Source organism: Chiloscyllium punctatum, chromosome 1 (genome assembly GCF_047496795.1).
Source record: "Chiloscyllium punctatum isolate Juve2018m chromosome 1, sChiPun1.3, whole genome shotgun sequence".
NCBI classification, from domain to species: Eukaryota; Metazoa; Chordata; class Chondrichthyes; order Orectolobiformes; family Hemiscylliidae; genus Chiloscyllium; species Chiloscyllium punctatum.
In genome coordinates this window covers 74415972-74439103 of record NC_092739.1, presented here as the reverse complement: position 1 = coordinate 74439103, position 23132 = coordinate 74415972, and the positions used below count along the sequence as shown (strand labels likewise).

General features: G+C 41.3%; 1 protein-coding gene across 3 annotated transcripts in view; it reads left to right on the top strand.

Moving 5' to 3' along the window:
* nfxl1 (nuclear transcription factor, X-box binding-like 1) overlaps positions 1 to 23132 on the top strand; it is a 167065-nt gene that overhangs the window by 132498 nt on the left and 11435 nt on the right. For 2 of the 3 annotated variants that reach the window (XM_072568801.1, XM_072568820.1), the window contains exons 19-20: positions 4868 to 4972; positions 20210 to 20296. In XM_072568801.1, the coding sequence (XP_072424902.1) occupies positions 4868 to 4972; positions 20210 to 20296 (192 nt within the window). The remainder of the gene's footprint in view (positions 1 to 4867; positions 4973 to 20209; positions 20297 to 23132) is intronic. The other variant, XM_072568811.1, reaches the window with a different exon arrangement.

The following is a 23132-nucleotide window of genomic DNA, read 5'->3' as shown; positions in this document are numbered from 1 at the left end:
AGATATTGCCAGACCTGAGTTTCTCTAGCATTGTGTTTGTTCCTAAAGTATTACTTCTCATGAGATTACCGTAAGTTCTATATTTCGGTTTTATCTTATCCTGGATAACCAAGGAACTCTGAAGGCATGTCTACATTGTACCCATAGAATCTTGCTTTTGAATCTCTCCCACTGATATACCACTGATATACCTTCAGTTGGCTGTATCCAGTCTACTTTGTAAAGTTTACCTTCTCTCACTTGAGAATTTTTCCTCCTATTCTACATTATCCTTTTCCATAATGATGCTAAATCTAACTATATTATGGTCACTCTCTCCAAAATGATCACCCACTACTACTGCATCCAACAGCTCAGTTTAATTTCCTAAGACTAAGTCTAGGATTGCATCCCCTTTCATTAGGCTTGATACATGTCGACTTTTGAAATTGCCCTAAAAAGCCACAAAGTTAAAGGTAGTTAGTGATTGGCAATAAAAGCAGTGCCAGCCTGTGACACCCATATCACTGAATGCAGTTCAAAATATTTTTCTCTGTGTCAATACTACTGTTGATATCCCAGTTGATATTTAGTTAATTGAATCCCTGAAATATTGTTGCCTTATTATTTTTGATTTCAGAAATTTACCTGCACTGTTTCTCCTCTAAATCTCTCCCACTACTCAGGAGCTGTCGTGCATGCCTGCCAGGGTGGCTGCCCGTCATTTGATGCTTCATCTAATGTATTATCTGTTTGCACAGCTGTGATTAATTCTTTGACTAATAGTGCTATAACTAAACTTTTTTTTTATTCACTTATTTATCTTTGTTAAAATCTCTATATCCAGCAATGTTGAACTGTTATCCTTGTCTCTCTTTTCTGTTACAGCAAACGAATGATTCTGCCATATATTTATCTGTGCCCGCAGCTCTTAACCTTTATTCACCTTACTCGTCGTGTTTTAATATTTAACTTTAAATACTGTCAATTTTCAGTGCTGCACATTTTTAAATCTCTGCTTCCTCTGTCTTTCAGTCATTTGTTAAGATTCCCATTTCCCAGTTTAATTGCTTTCCCAACAGCACTAGTAAATCTCCCTGCAAAGATATCCAGTCCTGCTCAGTGGCAGGTCATTCAAATTTCCCCAGAACCAGTCCCAGTGCTTTTGAAATTTGATCCCATGTACCTACACCAGCTTTCTAGCCACATGTTCAATTGCTCAATTTTCCTATTTGTATGCTCACTAGCATGTGACTCCCATAAGCGCATGTGACTCCCATAAGCCTATGTGACTCCAGACCCACAGGAATCTGCTTAGCTCTTCATTGCCTTTTGAAATTGCTGACAAGCTACTACGTTAAAGCTGGTTAGTGATGGCCAATAAATGCAAGCCAAGACAGTGACGCCCATATCTCATGAATGAAAAGTAAGAGCAATGAAGAATTGGAAGCACTCACTTCCAAACCTTTCATCATTTTTACCTGGTGTATTTATTCAGTGTTCATTCATTGTTGCTTAATCCTGAAAGCCAATAGTTGTGATGAAGTTATTTATCCTTCATATTGTGGTCAACCTGATATCTTTATTTTGGTTTTGAATGCTGGAAAAGTTTATATCTAGTAATGAATGTAAGCAAATTGAAGTTCTGTCTTATATTCGATCATTCCATTATATGAATATGCAATAATGAGTTTATTTATGCAAAAGTAATTAAAATTTGGCACAACAGGCTGCAAAGTGATTGTGTATAGAAAGTGTATACACTTATAAACAGTAAAAACCAAAGAACTGTGGATGCTGGAAATCAGAAACAGAAAAGGAAATTGCTGGAAAAGTTTAGAAGGTCTGGTAGCATCTGTGGAAAGAAAGCAAGGTTAATTATTCTGATCCAGTAATTCTTTTCAGAACACTTTTAAAAACTTGCCACACTTTTTTAACTGACAATTCAGCTGAAAATGCAGTGGAGTAAAGTCCTTTTAAGAGTAAAGCCATCTTTTGGCAAGGACTGTCAGCAATAGAAATACAGTAAATCCTGAGATTTATTTTTAGCTCACTTCACCACTCTTGCTGTCAACCCTCTTGTTTTTACCTTCATATCTTCCTAAATTTGTTACTTAACAATCTTTCTGGCCATCTTTTATGATCTAGTTTTATTACTTGTTCATTTTCTGGCTCTTTTTGTGGTTATGTGCATGAAAGTAACTAGTAAAATGTAGAATAGTTTATACAACAATATAGGAGGCTATATTTAAAACAAAATCAGTGCAATGAAAGCTATGCAAGCCCACAATGTGGAGATTGATCCAAGCCCAGCAAGTTAGCTCCTGCATGAAGAAGACTATGGCATGATACGGTAAAAGTATGTTATACTTAGTGAACGAAGCAGCACTACGTGATGCTTCACATTTCAGCAACTTGCATAAATACGGAGATGGTTGAAAAGCAAGAGACCAAAATAGGTATCAGGCCTTTGAGAGTGGCAGGATGAGATTTATATTTCCATTCCTGCCAATCTCATGAAGGTCACACTCTCTCTTTCCAGGGACCTGGCTTACTGGTTAGTGGGTATCTTTTAATATGTTAATATGCTTCTGTGACATACAAATGATTTTGTTTGCTATTTTAAGACTTACTGACCAGCAGGTGCACTGTGTCCAGGTAGCAGTTAATGTGAAGAGGAGAACATAGAGTAATTTTTCTTCATTTCAGTAGGATTGAGAAGTAGTATAGTTTGCATCGATGTAGCACTGCATCTATCTCCACAATAAATGAGATCCACAAATGGTTTGGTTAAAGAGTGCACATAATTATTGCAGATATTGATATAACTCATTATCTATTTTAATGAAAAGTGCAGTAATTCCTATTTGCATGTTATTTATAATGTAATAGCAAGATTTTAATTTTGAAGTTGAGTAAATACCTAACTCAGATCAGTGTAAATTGTAATAGCTTTTTGCTAGAGGTATCTTTTTAAAATGGCTGTGCTTGTTGGTATTACAGTTGTAGAGGACTTTCTCACTGCACATGCATTTGCAGAGCCTGTGATAACACAGGCAGATATCTGCATCAGAGATGGCACAGGTCAAACTCCACCCGAGAGTAATACTGTTTTCTCTACGTCCTGATTGTTGCCCCACTCCAGCTACATGCAGCTCCATTCATGACCCCATTCTGATTTGCTTACAATCCTGCTCACTCTACAGCTTTCTTGAACTGTTGCAGCATTCTTCATGATCTAGAAAGTGGGGAGAAGGTGAAGAGTCAGAAGTGGGATGATAAGTGGCAAGTGAGGAAACTGGTGAGAGTTTGGAGCATAGCAACAGGTGGGAGACAGCAAGTTGTCAGGAGTATGTTGGGAAATGGGATACAGTGGGTCAGTGAATGAGCAGCAATACATCAATGGCGAGTATTTAGTGGATGGTGTTCACAAAATGATACCAATAGTGGGAAGAGCTGTGCATTTGCTGGCAAACTGTGTGGGTGTCGACTTCCTGTTCCAGTTGGTGTCAGATGCAGTACCTTCAAATTAATCTTGAGGTGTTGGCTTTGATTGGCAAAGGTTCTTCCTGAGAAACTGATCATAGACTTTCTGAATTTGCTTAATACAATTGCCCAAATAATTTAATTCAATATGATGGACTGGTGGACTACTTCAAAGGATAGTTAAAAATTAAAGGCCGAAGTGATGTATAGGTCAGTCTAGGAATAGATAGTAGATTTCCTTCCCAAAGAGCATTGGTAAATCAGTTGTTGTTAGTGACACATTATTTTTTGTTATCCTGAAAAAGGTTAATTGTAAGTCTGTGCAACTATTTTAGCTCAAATTTTCTGGGCCTTGTTCCTGGCATTTAAAAACCTAACTGTGACCTTTCTGCAAGCTACACTTTTATCAGATGTGTTTGGTCTTTTCTGTTGTTTGAGTGAGTAGTTTAGAAATCAGAACATTGGAAATATAATCAGTAACCTTCACAGAGCTAGGGCAGTGGACAGTTTGACTTGGCAAAAATCCTCCAGCTTTCTTCCACCTGATTGTTGTCTAATGGCTGCTGCTAGACTGTACGTGTGGGAATATTGGGTCAAGATAGCATCTGGAAAAGCCACTTTGCCTTAATTGATTAGTTTGCAAGCACTTGAAATTCACAGGGAAGAGCTCTACTTAAATAAAGTACAGGAAGGTGTTTGGTGTCTGTGAAGTAGTTATATTATGTCAGCATTTGGTGGGATTGCAGAGGTTGGGGTGTAAATTGCCAATGGTTTTGTTTTCTTGTAAATTTATCTTTCTTGGTAACCCCAATAGCCTTCCGTTCTCTTGAACTCATTAAAAGTTACAGTTCCAAACATACTTGTGGTCCTGCGATGCCTCTTCAAAGTGGCTTTAACTCCAGTTCATTCCTGAACTTTGTTTCAGCAGGCTTTTAAATCATAAGGGGCATTGCAGCTGAGCCTATTTAATTTCTTGCAAAACATTGATATAGTCCATTTCTAGCAAGGGTAATAGTTCAGGGACATTAGTTAACAGACAAGCTATTGTCTGTCGTAAGAACCATAACAATGTCTACTGAAACATTTTAATTCACCACTCACTGGTCAGTTTGGCATTTGTGGGATGATGTGGCTCAGCTACTTGCTGGATGACTTCTGTGAACTATTGGGAGAGTGCAATTAGTATTTCAAAGAATACCTGCAAGAATAAGGAAAGCAAAATAGCACCATATGGTTGACAACAATGTTAGATGTTATTATTACTTCCCATATTATCAGGTTAACTCATAATGAAACACTTTAAAGCAAATTTAAGTCTCCTTTTAAAAGTTTCCATCTTACACAATGTCTCTTTTGAATAGACTTCAATATGCTTTCTTTTCATCTCCTTCATTTTTACCAGTTGTCATGTGGGCATCGATGCAAAGCAATTTGCCATCCTGGTGACTGTCCACAAAGCTGCAACCAGAAAGTGAAGATTAAGTGCCCCTGTAAGCGGATTAAAAAGGTATCTTTTAATTATAATATATTGAGATTTTTGTACCTATAACATTTCCTTCTTTATACTCTGCCTAGATGTACGTCCTTCAAGGTGCAGTCTAAATATTTTAGTTACTCCACCCCATAATCTTGAAAATTTGCCATATCATCTTAATTAGTTTGAAAGTAATGTGTAATCGTCAGAGTTGTATAAGGATGATCAGTCACTTCAAGAATAGAATCATGATTTATCTTTATTCTTAGATGACAGCTACAATGATAAACTGATACAAAAACAACAACATCTCTGTATTATTTTTTATTTATTCGTACGATATGGAGGTATTCATTGGCAAAGCCAGTACCTATTACCCATCCTAATTCAAAGAATCACACTTATTGCAGTTTGTTAATAGGTCAGTCGTCATATCATGTCTCTGCCGAACCTCTGAGCACTTCACTTAATGCTGTTCTTCTATCTTCTTCCGTAACCTGCACATTGTTATCTGAAGAGGAGCAGTCTAACTCCCTTTTGAATGCTTCTATTGAAACTGCCTCTACTACTCATAGACAGTGTATTCCAGATGCTCAATATCTGCATGTAGTAGCTGGTGATGAGTTGCCTTTTTGAGCCTTAACAGTTCACATAGTGAACTGTCAGGTAGAGACAGTTTTGCCATATTCTAACCATGTGATGTTGTTTTTTTGGTGCTTCCCAATGGGGATAAGTTTGAATATTTAATTCCTTGTTGCTGCTTCACTTTATGCATTTTAAACTTGTTGTATAAGTCAGCCTCCATTTTTGGCAGCAAAGCTTCAGCGTTGATTATTTTATTGCAATCATAGTTAACAATTTACCTCTGCTTTAACGTTCTGTGCTCTACCCATATACTTTAATTCTGTTAATGTCCAAAAATCTAATGATCTCTGATTTTGAATGCACTCAACAACTGCGCATCAATTACCGATTGTGGTAGAGAATTCCAGAGCTTTAGAATTCTGTGAATAAAGAAACCTATTTTCTCAGCCTTGAATGACTGATCCTGTATTCTGAACCTGTGCCTGTTAGCTTTAGATTCAACATCATGAGGAAATCCCCTCCCAGTAACCATTTTGCTTAATCTCTTCAGATTTTATGATCCAGAGATCTCCTCTTTTATTTGTTATGGACCAGGCCAGACCCCCTTGAAACATTTCAAGAAGGTAGCCCAGATCCTAACTTTTCTAGTTGTTTTAAGCAGGGGGAAAGTGGATATTCCAGGAGTGCTGCAGCTGGCCAAACCATTCTGTTTTAAACAAAACAATTTATTTACAGATTACTGAATGAAACACAAACAAAAGAGAACTGAATTTAGAAAAACTCAACCTATCTGAAAACCCATACGACTCTATTGCAACTTAATGATGCTGTTCCAAATGCGTCATCCCCATAAATACCCCTTGGCAAAAAAAGATAAAATCAAACACAGGTTCTCACAGGAGGGATATCAGAGAGAGAGTCAGCCAGAATATCTCTGTTGAATGAGGGAAACTTTTCTCCAGCGTTCTTTGATCAATGGCTTCAAACAGATTGCTTGCTAAAAGCTGAGCTGGCAGAACTGGCCATGCCTCTTGCATTTACAAGTGTTTTTAAAAGAAAACTTAAGAGTCTTTTCAAGTAGATATTTCCAGACAAATCAGAGCCTCTGCCTTTATGACGCCGCTCTAAACAACCCAAGGGCAAAATAACCCTGCTAAAGGGGCAACATCATCACATACCCCCCCCCTTAAAAAAAATCCAAAGATGGCTTCATTTTAAAACCCCTTAATTTTACACTGTTAGTACACTACAACACACATATACTTTACATTAACTATAAACATGCAAGCATGCATTATTACAGTCCATTTCAGTCCACTTACTCCTGCCACCAAACTTCTAATATTTGTCATCCAAGTCTCGACAATGTGTCGGCATTCAAGTTTTCTTGTCCTGCCACATGCACAATTTTCAAATTGAATGGCTGTAACAACAAACTCTATCTACGCAGGCTGGAATTTTTGTCATTAAATTTCTCCACAAACTTCAGTAGGTTATGATCAATGGTTATGATTGATTGATTGAGATACGTTACTGGTAACATAAACATTGAAATGTGGTTACACCAACACCAAGCTCTAAGTCTCCTACTCAACTGTAAAATATTTCTGCTGACGAATGTTCAACTTCCTGGAGAAATATTTGATAGGTCTTTCTATCTTCTTGTTGTCGTTCTGTAAGACCATAGCACCGACACTACATCACTCTCATCGATAGCCACTTTAAATGGCTTTGGGTAATTAGGTGTGGCTGACACTGGGGCAGTTGTTAACACAGCTTTCAGGCTGTCAAATGCCTTTTGACAGTCTGCTGTGCAATGAAGCTTCTTGCTTTTCTTTAGTAATTCAGTGAGTGGAGCAGCCATACTGCTAAAATGTGTTACAAATTTCTGATAAAATTCACTCAATCCCAGGCATCATAGTACTGCTCTTTTTGTTCCTGGTATGGGAAACTCCCCAGTTACCTTTTGTTTTTGCATTTCATAGGGCCATTTGTCCATGTCCAATAACATGGCCCACAAAGGTGACTTGGGCTTTGGCAAATTCAATTTTAGACAAGTTTATCACTAAGTCTGCCTCCTGAAGTTTGATTGAACAATTTTGATAAATGTTGGAAATGTTCCTCCAATGTGTGACTAAAAATCGCCAGGTCATTAATATATACCACACAATTGGGTAATCTGGAAATGACTTTGTTGTTTAGTCTTTGAAATGTGGCTGGAGCATTTTTCATGGAGGAGTTGAAAAATGTGGTGCTGGAAAAACACAGCAGGCAAGGCAGCATCCGAGGAGCAGGAGAATCGATGTTTCGGGCACAAGCCCTTCTTCAGTAATGAGGCTGGTGTGCCAAGCGGGCTGAGATAAAGGGTAGGGGGGAGGGAATTTAGGGAAGGGGCGCTGGGAATACAATAGGTGGAAGGAGGTGAGGGTGAGGGTGATAGGCCGGAGAGGGGGTGGGGGCGGAGAGGTCGGGAAGAAGATTGCAGGTCAAGAGGGCGGTGCTGAATCTGGGGTTTGGGACTGAGATAAGGTGGGCGGAGGGGAAATGAGGAAGCTGGAGAAATCTACATTCATCCCGTGTGGTTGGAGGGTTCCTAGATGGAAGATGAGGCGCTCTTCCTCCAGGCATCATATGGTCAAGGTCTGGCGGTGGAGGAGGCCAAGGACCTGCATGTCCTTGGTGGAGTTAGTGTTCAGTCACGGGGCGGTTGGGTGGTTGGTGCAGGTGTCCCAGAGGTGTTCCCTGAAACGTTCCGCAAGTAGGCGGCCTGTCTCCCCAATGTAGAGGAGACCATATCAGGTGCAACGGATACAGTAAATGATGTGTGTGGAGGTGCAGGTGAATGTGCGACGGATATGGAACGATCCTTTGGGGCCTTGGAGGGAGGTGAGGGGGGAGGTGTGGGCGCAAGTTTTGCACTTCTTGCAGTTGCAGGGGAAGGTGCCAGGAGTGGAGGTTGGGTTGTTGGAGGGTGTGGACCTGACGAGGGAGTCGCGGAGGGAGTGGTCTCTCCGGAACGCTGATAGGGGTGGGGAGCGAAATATATCCCTGGTGGTGGGGTCTGTTTGGAGGTGGCGGAAATGACAGATTTTGATGGGGTGGAAAATGAGGACAAGTGGGGTTTTGTCCTGGTGGCGATTGGAGGGGCGGGGTTCAAGGGTGGAGGTGTGGGAAGTGGAGGAGATGTGGTGGAGAGCATCGTCGACCACGTCTGGGGGAAAATTGCGGCCTTTGAAGAAGGAGGCCATTTGGGTTGTTCGGTAGTGGAATTGGCCCTACTGGGAGCAGATGCGGCGGAGGTGAAGGAATTGGGAATATGGGACGGAGTTTTTACAGGGGGCAGGGTGGGAGGAGGTGTAATCTAGGTAGCTGTGGGAGTCAGTCGGTTTGTCGTAAATGTTTGTGTTGATTCGGTCGCCCGGGATAGAAATGGAGAAGTCTAGGAAGGGGAGTGAGGAGTCTGAGATGGTCCAGGTAAATTTGGAAGGTGTTGGTAAAGTGGATGAACTGTTCAATCTCCTCGTGGGAGCACGAGGTAGCGCCGATACAGTCATCAATGTAGTGGAGGAAAAGGTGGGGGCTGGTGCCAGTGTAGCTGCAGAAGATGGACTGTTCCACATATCCTACGAAGAGGCAGGCATAGCTGGGACCCATGCCGGTGCCCATGGCTATTCCTTTGGTTTGGAGGAAGTGGGAGGATTATAAAGAGTTGTTAAGAGTGAGGACCAGTTCAGTCAATTAGAGGAGGGTGTCAGTGTAAGGGTACTGATTTGGGTCGGCGGGAGAGGAAGAAGCGGAGGGCTTGGAGGCCTTCGTGATGGGAGATGGAAGTGTATAGGGACTGGATGTCCATCATGAAGATAAGGCATTGGGGGCCGGGGAAGCGAAAATCATGGAGGAGGTCGAGCGGCTCCGGAGGTCGCAAGAAGGTTCAATAATCTGGAGTGTGGGGGTGAGTACATGAAAGTATTTTGTACTTACTTTCTTTGGTGTCCCGAACGTAGGTGGGGAGTTCTTGGACTGAGGGGGACAGGACAGTGTCAAGGTATGCAGAGATGAATTTGGTGAGGCAGGAGCAGGCTGAAACAATGGGTCGGCCGGGGCAGTCGGGTTTGTGGACTTTGGGCAGGAGGTAGAAACGGACGGTGCGGGGTTGTGGGACTGAGGTTGGAGGCGATGAATGGGAGATCTCCTGAGGTGATGAGGTTATGGATGGTCTGGGAGATGATGGTTTGATGGTCGGAGGTGGGGTCATGGTCACGGGGCAGTAGGTGGAAGTGTCCGCAAGTTGGCGTCTAGCTTCAGCGGTGTAAAGATCGGTGCGCCAAACTACCACTGCGCCTCCCTTGTCTGCTAGTTTGAAGGTGAAGTTGGGGTTGGAGTGGAGGGGGTGGAGGGCTGCGCGTTATGAGGGTGAGGTTGGAGTGGGTGAGCGGGGTGGACAGGTTGAGGCAGTCAATGTCGTGGCGGCAGTTGGATATGAAGAGATCGAGGGCGGGTAAGAGGCCAGCACTGGGTGTCCAGGTGGATGGAGTGTGTTGGAGGCAGGAGAAGGGGTCATCAGAGGGTGGGCGAGACTCCTGGTTGAAGAAGTAGGCACAGAGGCGAAGGCGGGAAGAAATGCTCGATGTCTAGCTGCATGTCGAACTCATTGATCCGGGAGCGTAGGGGGATGAAGGTGAGGCCTCTGCTGAGGACTGATCGTTCATCCTCAGAGAGGGGGAGGTCTGGAGGGATGGTGAAAATACGGCAGGGCTGGGAGCTTGGAGTTGGTCGTGGGGACGGAGATCGATGTGGGAGTGGGGTAGTGTGCAGTGTGGTCCTTGAGCAGGTGAGTGACGTCACTGGGGCGGAAGTGGCTGCGGAGGCAGCTCTGGGGCCGAAGTGGCACGCCAGGCAGAAACGGTGCTGGTCCCGGTAGCCGCGGATCCTGCAGCGGCTGCGTATCTGTCAGCGATGGTCTTCCTGGCGATTGTGGAGGTGGCTGTCTGGGCGGTGATCGCAGAGGCTGCATGGTCGGTGGTGGCTGTTGTCCGTGCAGCGGTGGGGGTGGAAGTGGCATCACCATTCACCGTGGTGGTGGTGGCTACAGCGGTCGTGCGGGCAATGGCGCCCGAGCGGCTCCGGAGGTCATGAGAAGGTTCAGGAACGGTCGAAGAATCTGGAGTGTGGGGGTGAGTACATGAAAGTATTTTGTACTTACTTTCTTTGATGTTTGATATGGCCAGGAAAAAGCGTTTGTTCAGTGTATGAATTCTTAGGATGAAGAACAGCAGAGGTCCTTTGCAGGTCTGGGAGAGTTGCCCTGAGCTGGGGCAGGGCTGACTGCAGGGAATGTAGGTGGTGGCGATTGGCTGTGAGCGTGGAACGGAGGATCCAGAGGTAGGTCTGTTGCTGGAGGCTTCGGGTTTGTTGCAGGTACTGGTTGTCCTGGTTGGGTCCAAATTGTGTTGGTCTGAATGTAGTCTGGAGTCCATGCGGGGTCAGTCGGTTCAGTTGGCACGTGCTGACGAAAGACGTGGCTGTAGTAGCGTGTTTGTTTCAGGACGTGGCTGAAGAGCTTCAGGGCAGAGGAGATGACCTGGAGGAGGGGGTGCAGTGAGAGAGGGACTCACTGTGATCCTTGTAGATGGAGGAGGAGAGCTTCTTCAAGATAGGCATCCTTGGAGTAGGTTAAGATCAACTAGGAGAAAGTGAAGACTGCAGATGTTGGAGTACCAGAGTTGAAAAATGTCGTGCTGGAAAAACACAGCAAGCCAGGCAGCATCCAAGGAGCAGGAGAATCGACATTTTGGGCACAAGCCCTTCAGGAATGAGGCTGGTGTGCCAAGGTGGCTGAGATAAAGGGTAGGGGGGAGGGAATTTGGGGGAGGGGCACTGGGAATATGATAGGTGGAAGGAAGTGAGGGTGAGGGTGATAGGCCGGAGAGGGGGGTGGGGGAGGAGAGGTTGGGAAGAAGATTGCAGGTCAAGAGGGTAGTGCTGAATCCGGGGTTTGGGACTGAGATAAGGTGGGGGGAGGGGAAATGAGGAAGCTGGAGAAATCTACGTTCATCCCGTGAGGTTGGAGGGTTCCTAGGCGGAAGATGAGGCGCTCTTCCTCCAAGCGTCGTGTGGTCAGGGTCTGGCGATGGAGGAGGCCAAGGACCTGCATGTCCTTGGCGGAGTGGGAGGGGAGTTAGTGTTTTTCATACCAAATGTCATGCCTTTACATTAACATAGTCCATTCGACATTACGAAAAACAAAATAGTCATAGAGTCCTGTACTCAATATTCTGACCAATAAAGGAAAGCATGGTGGCACAGTGGTTAGCACTGCTGCCTCACAGCGCCAGAGACCCGGGTTCAATTCCCGCCTCAGGCGACTGACTGACTGTGTGGAGTTTGCACATTCTCCCTGTGTCTGCGTGGGTTTCCTCCGGGTGCTCCGGTTTCCTCCCACAGTCCAAAAATGTGCAGGTTAGATGAATTTGCCACGCTAAATTGCCCATAGTGTTAGGTGAAGGGATAAATATAGGGGAATGGGTCTGGGTGAGTTGCGCTTCGGCGGGTCAGTGTGGACTGGTTGGGCCAAAGGGCCTGTTTCCACACTGTAAGTAATCTAATATAATCTAATTTAATCTAATACCGAACACCACCTTCCCTATCCTATCTACCTGCGACTCTCTAGGAGCTATGAACCTGCACTCCGAGGTCTCTTTGTTCAGCAACACTCCCTTACCATTAAGTATATAAGTCCTGCTAAGAGTTGCTTTCCCAAAGTACAGCATCTTGTATTTATCTGAATTAAACTCCATCTGCCACTCCTCAGCCTATTGGCCCATCTGGTCCAGATCCTGTTGTAATCTGAGGTAACCCTCTTCGCTGTCGACTACACCTCCAATTTTGGTGTCATCTGCAAACTTACTAACTGTACCTCTTATGCTCACATCCAAATCATTTCTATAAATGATGAAAAGTAGTGGACCCAGCACCGATCATTGTGGCACTCCACTGTTCACAGGCCTCCAGTCTGAAAAACAGACCTCTACCATCACCTTCTGTCTTCTATCTCCGAGCTGGTTCTGTATCCAAATGGCTAGTTGTCCCTGTATTCCATGAGATCTAACCTTGCTAACCAGTCTCCCATGGGGAACCTTGTCAAACGCCTTATTGAAGTCCATATCGATCACATCTACCGCTCTGCCCTTCATCACTCCTCTTTGTTACTTTTTCAAAAGGCTCAATCAAGTTTGTGAGACATGATTTCCCATGCACAAAGCCATGTTGACTATCCCTAATCAGTCCTTGTCTTTCAAATATATGTAAATCCTGTCCCTCAGGATTCCCTCCAACAACTTGCCCACCACCGATGTTAGGCTCACTGGTGTATAGTTTCCTGGCTTGTCCTTACCACTTTTCTTAAATAATGGTACCACGTTAGCCAACCTCCAGTATTCCAGCACCTCAGCTGTGACTATCAGTGATAGAAATATCTCAGCTAGGGGTCCAGCAATCATTTCCCTAGCTTCCCGCAGAGTTCTAGGGTACACCTGATTAGATCCTGGGGAATTATTCACCTTTACGCATTTCAAGAGTTCCAGCACTTTCTCCTCTGTAATATGGACATTTTTCAAGGTGTCACCATCTATGTCTCCACATTCTATATCTTACATGTCCTTTTTCACAGTAAATACTGATGCAAAATACTCGTCTAGTATCTCCCCCATGTGGCTCCACACAAAGGCTGCCTTGCTGATTTTTGAGGGGCCCTATACTCTCCCTAGTTACCATTTTGTCCTTAATGTATTTGTAAAAACCCTTTGGATTCTCCTTAACCCTATTTGCCAAAGCTTTCTCATGTCCCCTTTTTGCCCTCCTGATTTCCCTGTTAGGTATACTCCTAATGCCTTTATGCTCTTCTAAGGATTCACTCAATCTATCTTGTCTATACCTGCCATATGCTTGCTTCCTTTTTCTTAATCAAACCCTCAATTTCTCTAGTCATCCAGCATTCCTTACACCTACCAGCCTTTGCTTTCACCTTAACTGGAATATACTTTCTCTGGATTCTTGTTATCTCATTTCTGAAGGCTTCACATTTTCCAGCCGTCACTTTACCTGCGAACATCTGCCCCCAGTCAGCTTTTGAAAGTTCTTGCCTAATGCTGTCTGAATTAGTCTTCCTCCAATTTAGGACTTCAACTGTTAGATCTGGTCTATCCTTTTCCATCACTATTTTAAAACTAATCATCTTTGCTGTTTCAGACTTGCCAGTATCCTCTGAGTGAGTCTAACTTAGAAATGTGAGTGGCTTTTCAATACAGTTTTCCAAACATGGAATCTGATGCGAATCAGATTTTGTAACTGCATTGACATTGTGATAGTCCACACGTAACCATTGGGTAACATCTGGTTTTGGCACCATTACTACAGGTGTGCGCCAGTCACACTAACTTATTTTGATTATGTTGTTTTGAAGCATGTATTCAATCTCCTTTTGAACCTGTGCCAACTTCAGATGGTTAGGCCTATAAGGATGTTGCTTAATAAGAACCGCATTTCCTGTATCTAATTCATGCATGATTAGATTACAGATTACATTACATTACAGTGTGGAAACAGGCCCTTTGGCCCAACAAGTCCACACCGCCCCGCCGAAGCACAACCCACCCATACCCCTACATTTACCCTTTACCTAACACTACAGGCAAATTAGCATGGCCAATTCACCTGACCTGCACATCTTTGGACTGTGGGAGGAAACCGGAGCACCCGGAGGAAACCCACGCAGACACGGGGAGAACGTGCAAACTCCACACAGTCAGTCGCCTGAGTACTTCCCAGCTTATTTCTACATATCTCCCCATGTGATAGCAATAACTCTTTTAGGTCATTTTGATTTTCCTTTGGAAGGTAATTCAATAATTTATCCCAATTTTTCATCATTTCCTCATTGTCCAATTCAATTTGAGGAATATCCAGTTCAGAATCCTCTGAACTTGGTTCTTCACTGTGTTGTAACCAGTTACACAGTCTCTTTTTGCTTTCCCTCCCTGTCAAAATATCTTTTGAGCATATTCACATGATGCACTCTGAGAATTTTTTCTGTCTGGAGTCCTTATCAAATAGTTCAGTTCACTCAAAGTCCTTTCTACTTGATATGGTCCACTAAACTGTGTATCTAAAGGTTCACCTAGCACTGTAAATAACACAAACACTTTATCCCTGATAGCAAAATTGCGAGTTTTTGATTTTTTTTTTGTCTGCTTCTTGTTTCGTTGTTTGCTGTGATACTTTTAAATGCTGTCTAGCCAACTCCCTTGCTTTACTTAACTTCGCTAAAATTTGACACACGGTCCAAATATATGGTCATGAATTGTGACTGACTTACCAATTTCTCCTTAATCAATTTTAGCGATCTTCTCACTTCATGCCCAAAACCTGATTCAAATGGACTGAATTTGGTTGATTCACTTGATGCATTTCTGATGGCAAAAAGTACAAATGAAGTTCCTTTATCCCAGTCATCTGGGTAGTCTTGACTAGAAGCCTTCAACATGGTCTTTAATGTCAGATGCCACCTTTCTAATGCTCCCTGCTATTCTAGAAGGTACGCAGCAGATTTGAATTGTTTTATTCCCAAGCTGTCCATAACTTCCTTGAATAATTTTGATATAAAGCTTGACCCTTGATCTGATTTGTATTTTTGTGTGTAGTCCATATCTAGTGAAACATTTGAGTAACTCCTCTCTAACCCTTTTAGCTGTGATATTGTGTAACAGATCTGGAAATCTAGTGGACGTATTCAATATTGTTAACAAAGACTGACTTTTTGTTAGTATTCCCACTTTTTGTTTTAGGTAGGGGTCTTACGCAATCAATTAAGACTTTTGTAAAAGATTCCTCAAGTGCAGGAATAGGTATTAAAGATGCGGGTTTTATTACTGCCTATGGTTTTCCAATTACCTGACATGTATGATATGTCTGGCAAAATTCAACTACATCCTTGTGTAGTCCAGGCCAGTAAAAATGTTTTTGTATTTTTAGCTTGGGTTTTTGTTACCCCTAAATGACCTACAAGTAGTTCATGCACCACCAGCAACACCACCTTTCTATAACCCACTGGAAATACAACTTGATGAACTTATGCCCATTCATTACCTGCCTGAATATATGATGGTCTCCATTTCCTCATTAAGATGACATTTTTAAAAGAGTATTATTTGGGTTCTTCTTCTATATATACTTTTTGATACAATTGGTTCAAATTTTCATCTTTCTGCTGTAATTTAGTTAATTTTTCTGAGCTAAGGATTTCTGCTTTGTCATCTATCTGCTCCTGGTTTGTCTCAATCATTTGATCAAACATGGTCTCTGCTAATCCAACTTCAACTTTCTTATATGTACTGCTTGATCTCTCCTGTGTCAACTGATGACTTTGTAACCTTGTTACCACACAGTCAGGAAAAATCCCAGGATACGCTTTCTGCAATACCTCAGTTGCCTGAGTTTCCACTAGTTTTTCAACTACAGCAGGCAGCACTCCTGTCTGTGAACCAGCTATGTCGTTAGCAAGGACAAATTGTACTCCTGGAGCTGAGATTTCGTCTAAAACTGCTACTACGATGACTCCATTCTTCACTGGACACTGTAACCTCATTGTACTCAATTGAATGCTTTTTGTCTCACAGTGAATTCCCATTACTAGTACTTTTCCTGGCAATAGTCCTTCAGAGGTACATACCTCCTCATCTTTCAACATCAGAGATTGAGAGGATCCTTTTATCTCTTTATATTGTAATCTCTTTACCTACTGCTTCTGGCCTATGCTCGTTATCCTTTGTTGTACTCCCTGTACGGCAAGTGTTATGTCTTTATATTCTAAGAGTCTGGTGACCTTGAGCTAGGGTCCCTCCCTCTGGACCAGAATGTCCAGGATCAAGTCCTTTCTCCCCCAGCCATGTCAAAGCATATCGAAACAGATTGATTAAAATGACTATTCTGTGCGTTCTTCCTTGGATAAGGAAATTGAAACTATTTACAGTACTGCAGATATGATCTCATGGCTCTATACAATTTTAGTAATAGTCTTTACCTTTGTGCTCCAATCACTTTGTAATAAAAGTAAACATATCATTTGCTTTCTGAGTCCTCTATTCTGTACTTCTTTATATATTTTAAACAATCCTTAAAACCGAGCTGTATGATAAATCTTTTGATTACTTGAACTATTTTCATCATGTGGCTCCCAATCAAAAATGATTACATTGTCATGAAGCATGTTTGGGTGTTGTATATGCTAAAGCTGCAATAGAAATTGAAGTTGGTGTTAAGGCTGCAAGGTTCCTGAAGTTTTGCAGTTTTGTGGGAAAGCTAAATTTGGTGACAGCAGAATTACCCCAAAATAGGAAAGTAATTGTTTTACCTTGACGGTAATGGGGAAGGAGGATATTTATCGAGTTAAGCCTGCCTTATTTCTTTTGAGGGCAATTTGCTCTTTGCAGTTCTGTCTCTTTTTACCTATGATCCTGAAATTTTTATCCATTTAATTGCTTATCTCTTTTGAAAACAATGAATGAAATTGCTTCTGACCTTCTCAGGCTGTACATTCTAGTTCGAGAGCGCTCATTGTATAACTTTTCTTTCCTCCTATTGCCATTGGTTTTTCCCCCAGTCACTCTGGACCCTTTTCCCAATGGGTGTATTTTTTCTGTAATTCTCCAATTTTAAGCACCTCTGTCAAATCTCATGTTACCCTTTCCTTCTTTAAGGAGACAAATCCTAGATTCCTAAATATATCTTAAGTTTTCTTTTAATCAGTGGAGTGATTTTCTGCATTAAATTTCATTGGCCATGTCTGTCCATGGTGCTGGCCTGCCTGTGTCCTCTGAAGCCAATCAGTGCCCTCTTCACAATTTACAATACTTGTAAATTCTGTGTCAACTGCAAATTTTGAAATTGTGCTCTGTTCATTAAATTCTAGCTAAGTAATACATGTCAACAACAGCAGCAGTTGTACTGTTAATCTTTGGGGATCCTCATGAAATAATTAATTTGTGTCTGAGAAAATAACAGGTAATTATCACTTTCCTTCTTATCACTCAGCTGCTTTGTATCCATGTTGCCATGATACTGTTTTTATTCCAGGGACTTCAGCTTTGCTGCCAAGTGTATGTGACATTTGATCAACAAACATCTTTTGGATGTCCTGAAATGCCAAATTAAACACATTGCTTTCATCAACTAAAAAAAAAAAGAACTGTGGATGCTAGACATCAGCCAGAAACAGAAATTGCTGGAAAAACTCAGCAGGATCGTTGGACCCGAAATGTTAACTCTGCTTTCTCTCTACAAACGCTGCTGGACCTGCTGAGTTTTTTTCAGCAGTGTGGGTTTTTGTTTGTGGTATTGTTTTCATCAACTGGGTCCACATTCTAGCAAGTGCAAGTCTAAATAAGATATCTTAGAACCTAAATCACTACAAACAAACTGACCCTGAACTTAATGCCAATCTGTAAATAAATACCAGGGTCTTTCTGATGCTTACTGTTCAATTTGTTTCTCCACATTTGACAGATAGATGTTTTTACAACTACATGGCTGAAAAATTCCTTTGGTCCAAAGAGCTGCCAGCAGTAACCCCCAATTGAAGGCAACTAATGTCCAATTATGCAAACATCACTAGTATCTGGGAACTTGTGCCAGAACTTGGGACAGCTATTGCTCATGCTAATCGAGCATCAGTCTAACATACCCATGCTCACAGAAACCTACCTCTTAACCAACTTCCCAGACTACTTCAGCACCATTTTCGAGTGTATCTTGCCATATCATCAAGACAGACTGATCAGAGATAGCACAGTGATAAAAGGGATATTGTGTGGAATGTATCAAATAGGCAGAAGATTGATTTCTGTGATGATGCGGATTTACTAATATCAACTAGATCTAGATTATCTCACAAGCAGAAACATTCTTTCCAAATACATCCTGTCAAGCACCGTTAGAATTTTATGTATTTCAATCAAGTTGTTTCCAACCCTTGGAAGCTTTGACAGATTATAAGTTTAGCATGTGAGCCTTTCCTCATAAGGTAAACTACCCGTTTCGGGTTTACATCTCAAACCATCTATGAACCGTTTCCAATATGTTTGCATCTTTAAATAAGGAGGCCAATACTGTCTGCAGTACACCAGGTGTGGTCTCATCATTACCCTCAATAACTGAAGCATAATTTCCCCACTTTTGTATTCAAGTTCCCCTCGCAATAAGCTTTAATATTTTCATACCTTTCCTAATTACTTGCTGTTGCTGCATACTAACATTGTCAAAAATTCATGCACCAGGGCATCCAGATCCCTCTGCATCTTCGAGTTCCATATTTTTCACCATTTGGATAATTTTTAAAAAATTATTTTTGTTCTTCCTGCCAAAATGCACAATTTCACATTTTCCACAGTATTCTGTATTTGCCAGGTCTTTACCTACTCACTTAACCCATCAATATCACTGTAGCTTCCTTTCTTTTTTCTTTCTTTGCAACTTGTTTTCCTGCCTATCTCCGAGGGTTTCAAAGTAGTTCTGAATTTCTTAGAACAAAATACATGCTTAACTTACAAATTTAACGTGTAAAATGTAACATATTAATTTAATTATTAATTTTAAGCACATCTTCTAAGCCATAAAGTTTGTGAACTGATGCACTTGAAAGCTAATCCTTTTAAAATGTCAACATTTTCAAGCTTATCTTCAGGCTTCCCTTATCTAAGGAATAATAAAACAAGCCATGTTGTTTTATCTTCAAATGGTCACCTTTTTGGATGCCAATGTATAACGAAGACCTATTTCAAACAAAGCTAAAGGAAGCATGTGTCTGCATGCAGTTTGTATATGTTTCAAAAATCATGTTTTACTGTATATGACTCAATGCCTTTTATTCATGTTTTGACAATTCTAACAGGGTGGGGTCAATAGAGTTTGTGGAAACTTTAGTACATAGTGGAACATTATCTACTACTTTTGTTAAGGAGATGCATTACAATATGTTGCACAAGCCAACAGTCTTTGAAAGGATGAAGAAGAAAATAGAAGTGTTTTAATGAACCCATTCAGAAACTGCTGAACCTCTGAATCAGGTGGCATTTGAACCCAGGCCTCCTGGTTCAGAAGTAGGTTTCACTACCACCGTGAGAGCCCCCTTTATTACACATTTAGATATTTTCTGTTCAGTGATGTTATTGCACACTTCCGCACCAGGTTAGACATAAACCTGGGACTCCTGCCTCAGAGGTAGGGACGCAACCATTGTGCCAGAAGTGTCTCATGAAAGTGCATTATGTTCATGTTTTCTAATCAATCAATTTAGAGGTGTTATGACACACCTCTGCAGCTGGTGCAACAAGGATTAGCTGTTTTCTATTAATTTTAAACTCCAGAATGATGATAATTACACCTCTCCGAATGTAACCTACAATGGAACATCATTGGAATAATTTTCTTTATCAAATTTTTGTTTAATGAACTGATGTGAGCAATTATTATATTAACTATATACCCATTAAATGAGTGTTGTTTTAGCCAACGGTTTATCTAATCTCAAAAGATCAACTGTGTTCTTCCAGCATGCATAGTATTTATGGTTTTAAATTCTCTCAACCTTCTTTGAAGAATTAATACCAAAGGCATTTTGTGTGTTCTGTAAAGGAAATACTGTGCTCAGTGGTGACTGAGGAGAAAGTCTTGGTGGAATGTGATGAAGTATGTCAGGAAATGAAACAAAAAGCATCTGAGGTAATGTCTCCTGCCTTGTTACATTATACTGTCTTAGCTTTACTTAAGAGTGGATGCAAAGAACATGGTCTAAAATTGACTTTTGATATACAGAAACCTTCTGTGCATTTTACGTAAAAAGTACCTTGCATTCTACAAATGTTTTCGTGCAGATTGTAGGATGGTAAATATAACTTTTTTTCTTAGAAAAAGGGGCATTAAACTGGTTAACGTAGTATCAGTAATAGGGAAAATGCTGGGATCTTTTATAAAAGATGTCATAATGGGAAACTTCTTGAAAAAAGGCCAGAGCAATTACAAAAAGTCAACATGGATCGATAAAAGGGAAATTATGTTTGACAAACCTGATAAGTTTTGAAGATGTAGCTAATGTAATTCATAAAAGAGAACCAGTTGATGTGGTGTACTTGATTTTCAGAAAGCCTTTGATAAAGTCCCACGGAGGTTTATGTGTAAATGGGATTTGGTGTGACATATTGGCATACATTGACTTTTGGCTGGCAAAGAAGGTAACAGAATGGTAATGAGGAGGAATTTCTTCACCAAGAAAGTGATGAGCCAATGGAATTCTGACATTAAGTATTTTAAACAAAAACATTAAATGTTTTCAAGAAGGTGTTAGGTATCGTACTTGGGGATAAAGGGATCAAAGAGTATTGGGAGAAAGCTAGAACAGGATACTGAGTTGGATGGCATGCATTTAAGGTGAGAGGGAGAAAGTTCAAATGAGAGGTGAACGACAAGTTCTTCACACACAGAGTATGGTAGGTGTCTGGAGCGTGCTGCCAGGGTAGTGGTGGAGGCAGGTACAATAGGGGCTTTTAGATTAGTACATGAATATGCAAGGAATGGAGGGATATGGACCAAGGGGAGGCAGATGGAATTAGTTTATTTTGGTGTCACGTTCGGCATAACATCGTGTGCTGGAGGGCCCATTCCTGTGGTGTACTGTTCCATGTTTGATCATAATGAATGGCAGAGCAAATTTAAAGGGTTGAATAGCCTTCCCTCTTCTTTGTTTCTATGTAATAAATGGATCTTTTTGGAGTGAAAGACAATGACCTGGAGTACCACAAGGATCAGTACTTGGGCTCCGGCTATTTACAGTATATATTATCGCTTTGTATGAGGCAATCAACTATAATATCTCCAAGTTTGCTGATGGTACAAAACTTGGTAGGATTGTGAGTTATGTGGAAAATTTAAAGAGGCTTTAAGGCAGTTTAGACAAATTAAGCGAGTGGGCAAATACATGCAGTCTAATGTGGGACAAATCTTAAGTTATCCAATTTATCAGGAAAGGTAGAATGGCATTATTTAAATAGTGATGGATTGAGAAATGTTGAAGCAGGCTTGCAGTTAGGAAGACAGATGATATATTTCATTGCAAGAATGTTTGTGAACCTTACTGTCGCTGTACAGACTCTTGGTAATACCATGTTTGGGATGTTTTGTTCAGTTTCCGTTTCCTTCTCTGTGAGTGTATGGGTATATTTGCCGTTGAGGGAGTACAGCAAATGTTCCCAAGATTGATGCCAGGGATGGCAGGATTGTTACATGAAGTGTAGTCGTAGATATGATGGTCAAGAAAGTGATGTCTCTACTTGCTCAGGAGGGTAAGGAAATTTGACATGTCTATGAGGACTCTTAACCAATTTTTATAGGTGCACTGTAGAAAGCATCCTATCTGAATTGTTCTTCCCAACACCGCAAGAAACTACAGACGGCCATGAGTACAGCCCAGTTCATCTCTCAAACCAGCCTTCCATCCGCTAACTCCATCTATTGCCTCGGGAAAGCAATAGAAAGCATAATCGTAGACCCCTCCCTCTGTGATTATGCCTTCTTCCAATCCCTTCAGTCCGGCAAAACATATAAAAGTTGGAATACATGTACGAACAGCTTCAAAAACAGCTTCTTCCCCACTCTTATCAGACATTTGAACAGACCTCAAATGTTAATTCTGATCTCTCTCTCTCCCCCCTCTCTCCACATATTCTGCATTCTGCTCCCCTGATGTTCTTTATATGGTATGATCTGCCTGTATAGGATGCAAAACAACACTTTTTTGCTGTGTATTTTAATACATGTGACAACAATAAATCAATCAATCAATTTGAATTCACTGGAGTTTAAAAGAATGAGAGGGATCTCATTGAAATATATAAAATTGTAACAGAGCTAGACAGATTGGATGGAGGGATGATATTTTCTCCATCTGGGGTTTCAGAATAAGAGGCATACTCTCAAGATTAGCGTTAGGTAATTACAGATTGAGATGAGAAATATCTTCATTTGTAGGGTGGTGAAGCTATGATGTTCTTTACCACTGAAGTCTGTGGAGGCCAAGGTGCTGAATATATTTAGGAAATAAATAGATTTCTAATGATGTCAAATGCTATGAGGAGAGATTGAGAGCATGGTGTTAAGACAGAGGGTCAGCCATGACCATAATGAATATTGGAACAGGGTCAATGAGCCATATGTCCTATTCCTGCTGCTGTTTTCTATATTTGTGTGTGTTTAAATACAAGACTTGGCAGATGGATTGCAGTTTGTTCTGTCAGGGTTGTGCGCTGTATCAGAAATTATAGCAGAACAAGAACACTTATAATTTTGAAAGAAAGGTTTTGCAATGTTTTGGGAAAAAATTCACAATAAGGAAAAGATTAAAATACTAAGTAAAAAGGGGCTGAGGATAGATAGAAATAACAAGTATTTAGTATGATTTTAGAAAGCTGGAACAGGTACAGTGGTTTCCTGTATTTTAAAATCCTTTGATTTGAAGCACTTGTTATCTGACAAAAGAGACTCAAGTGTATGTTTAATTGTTCAT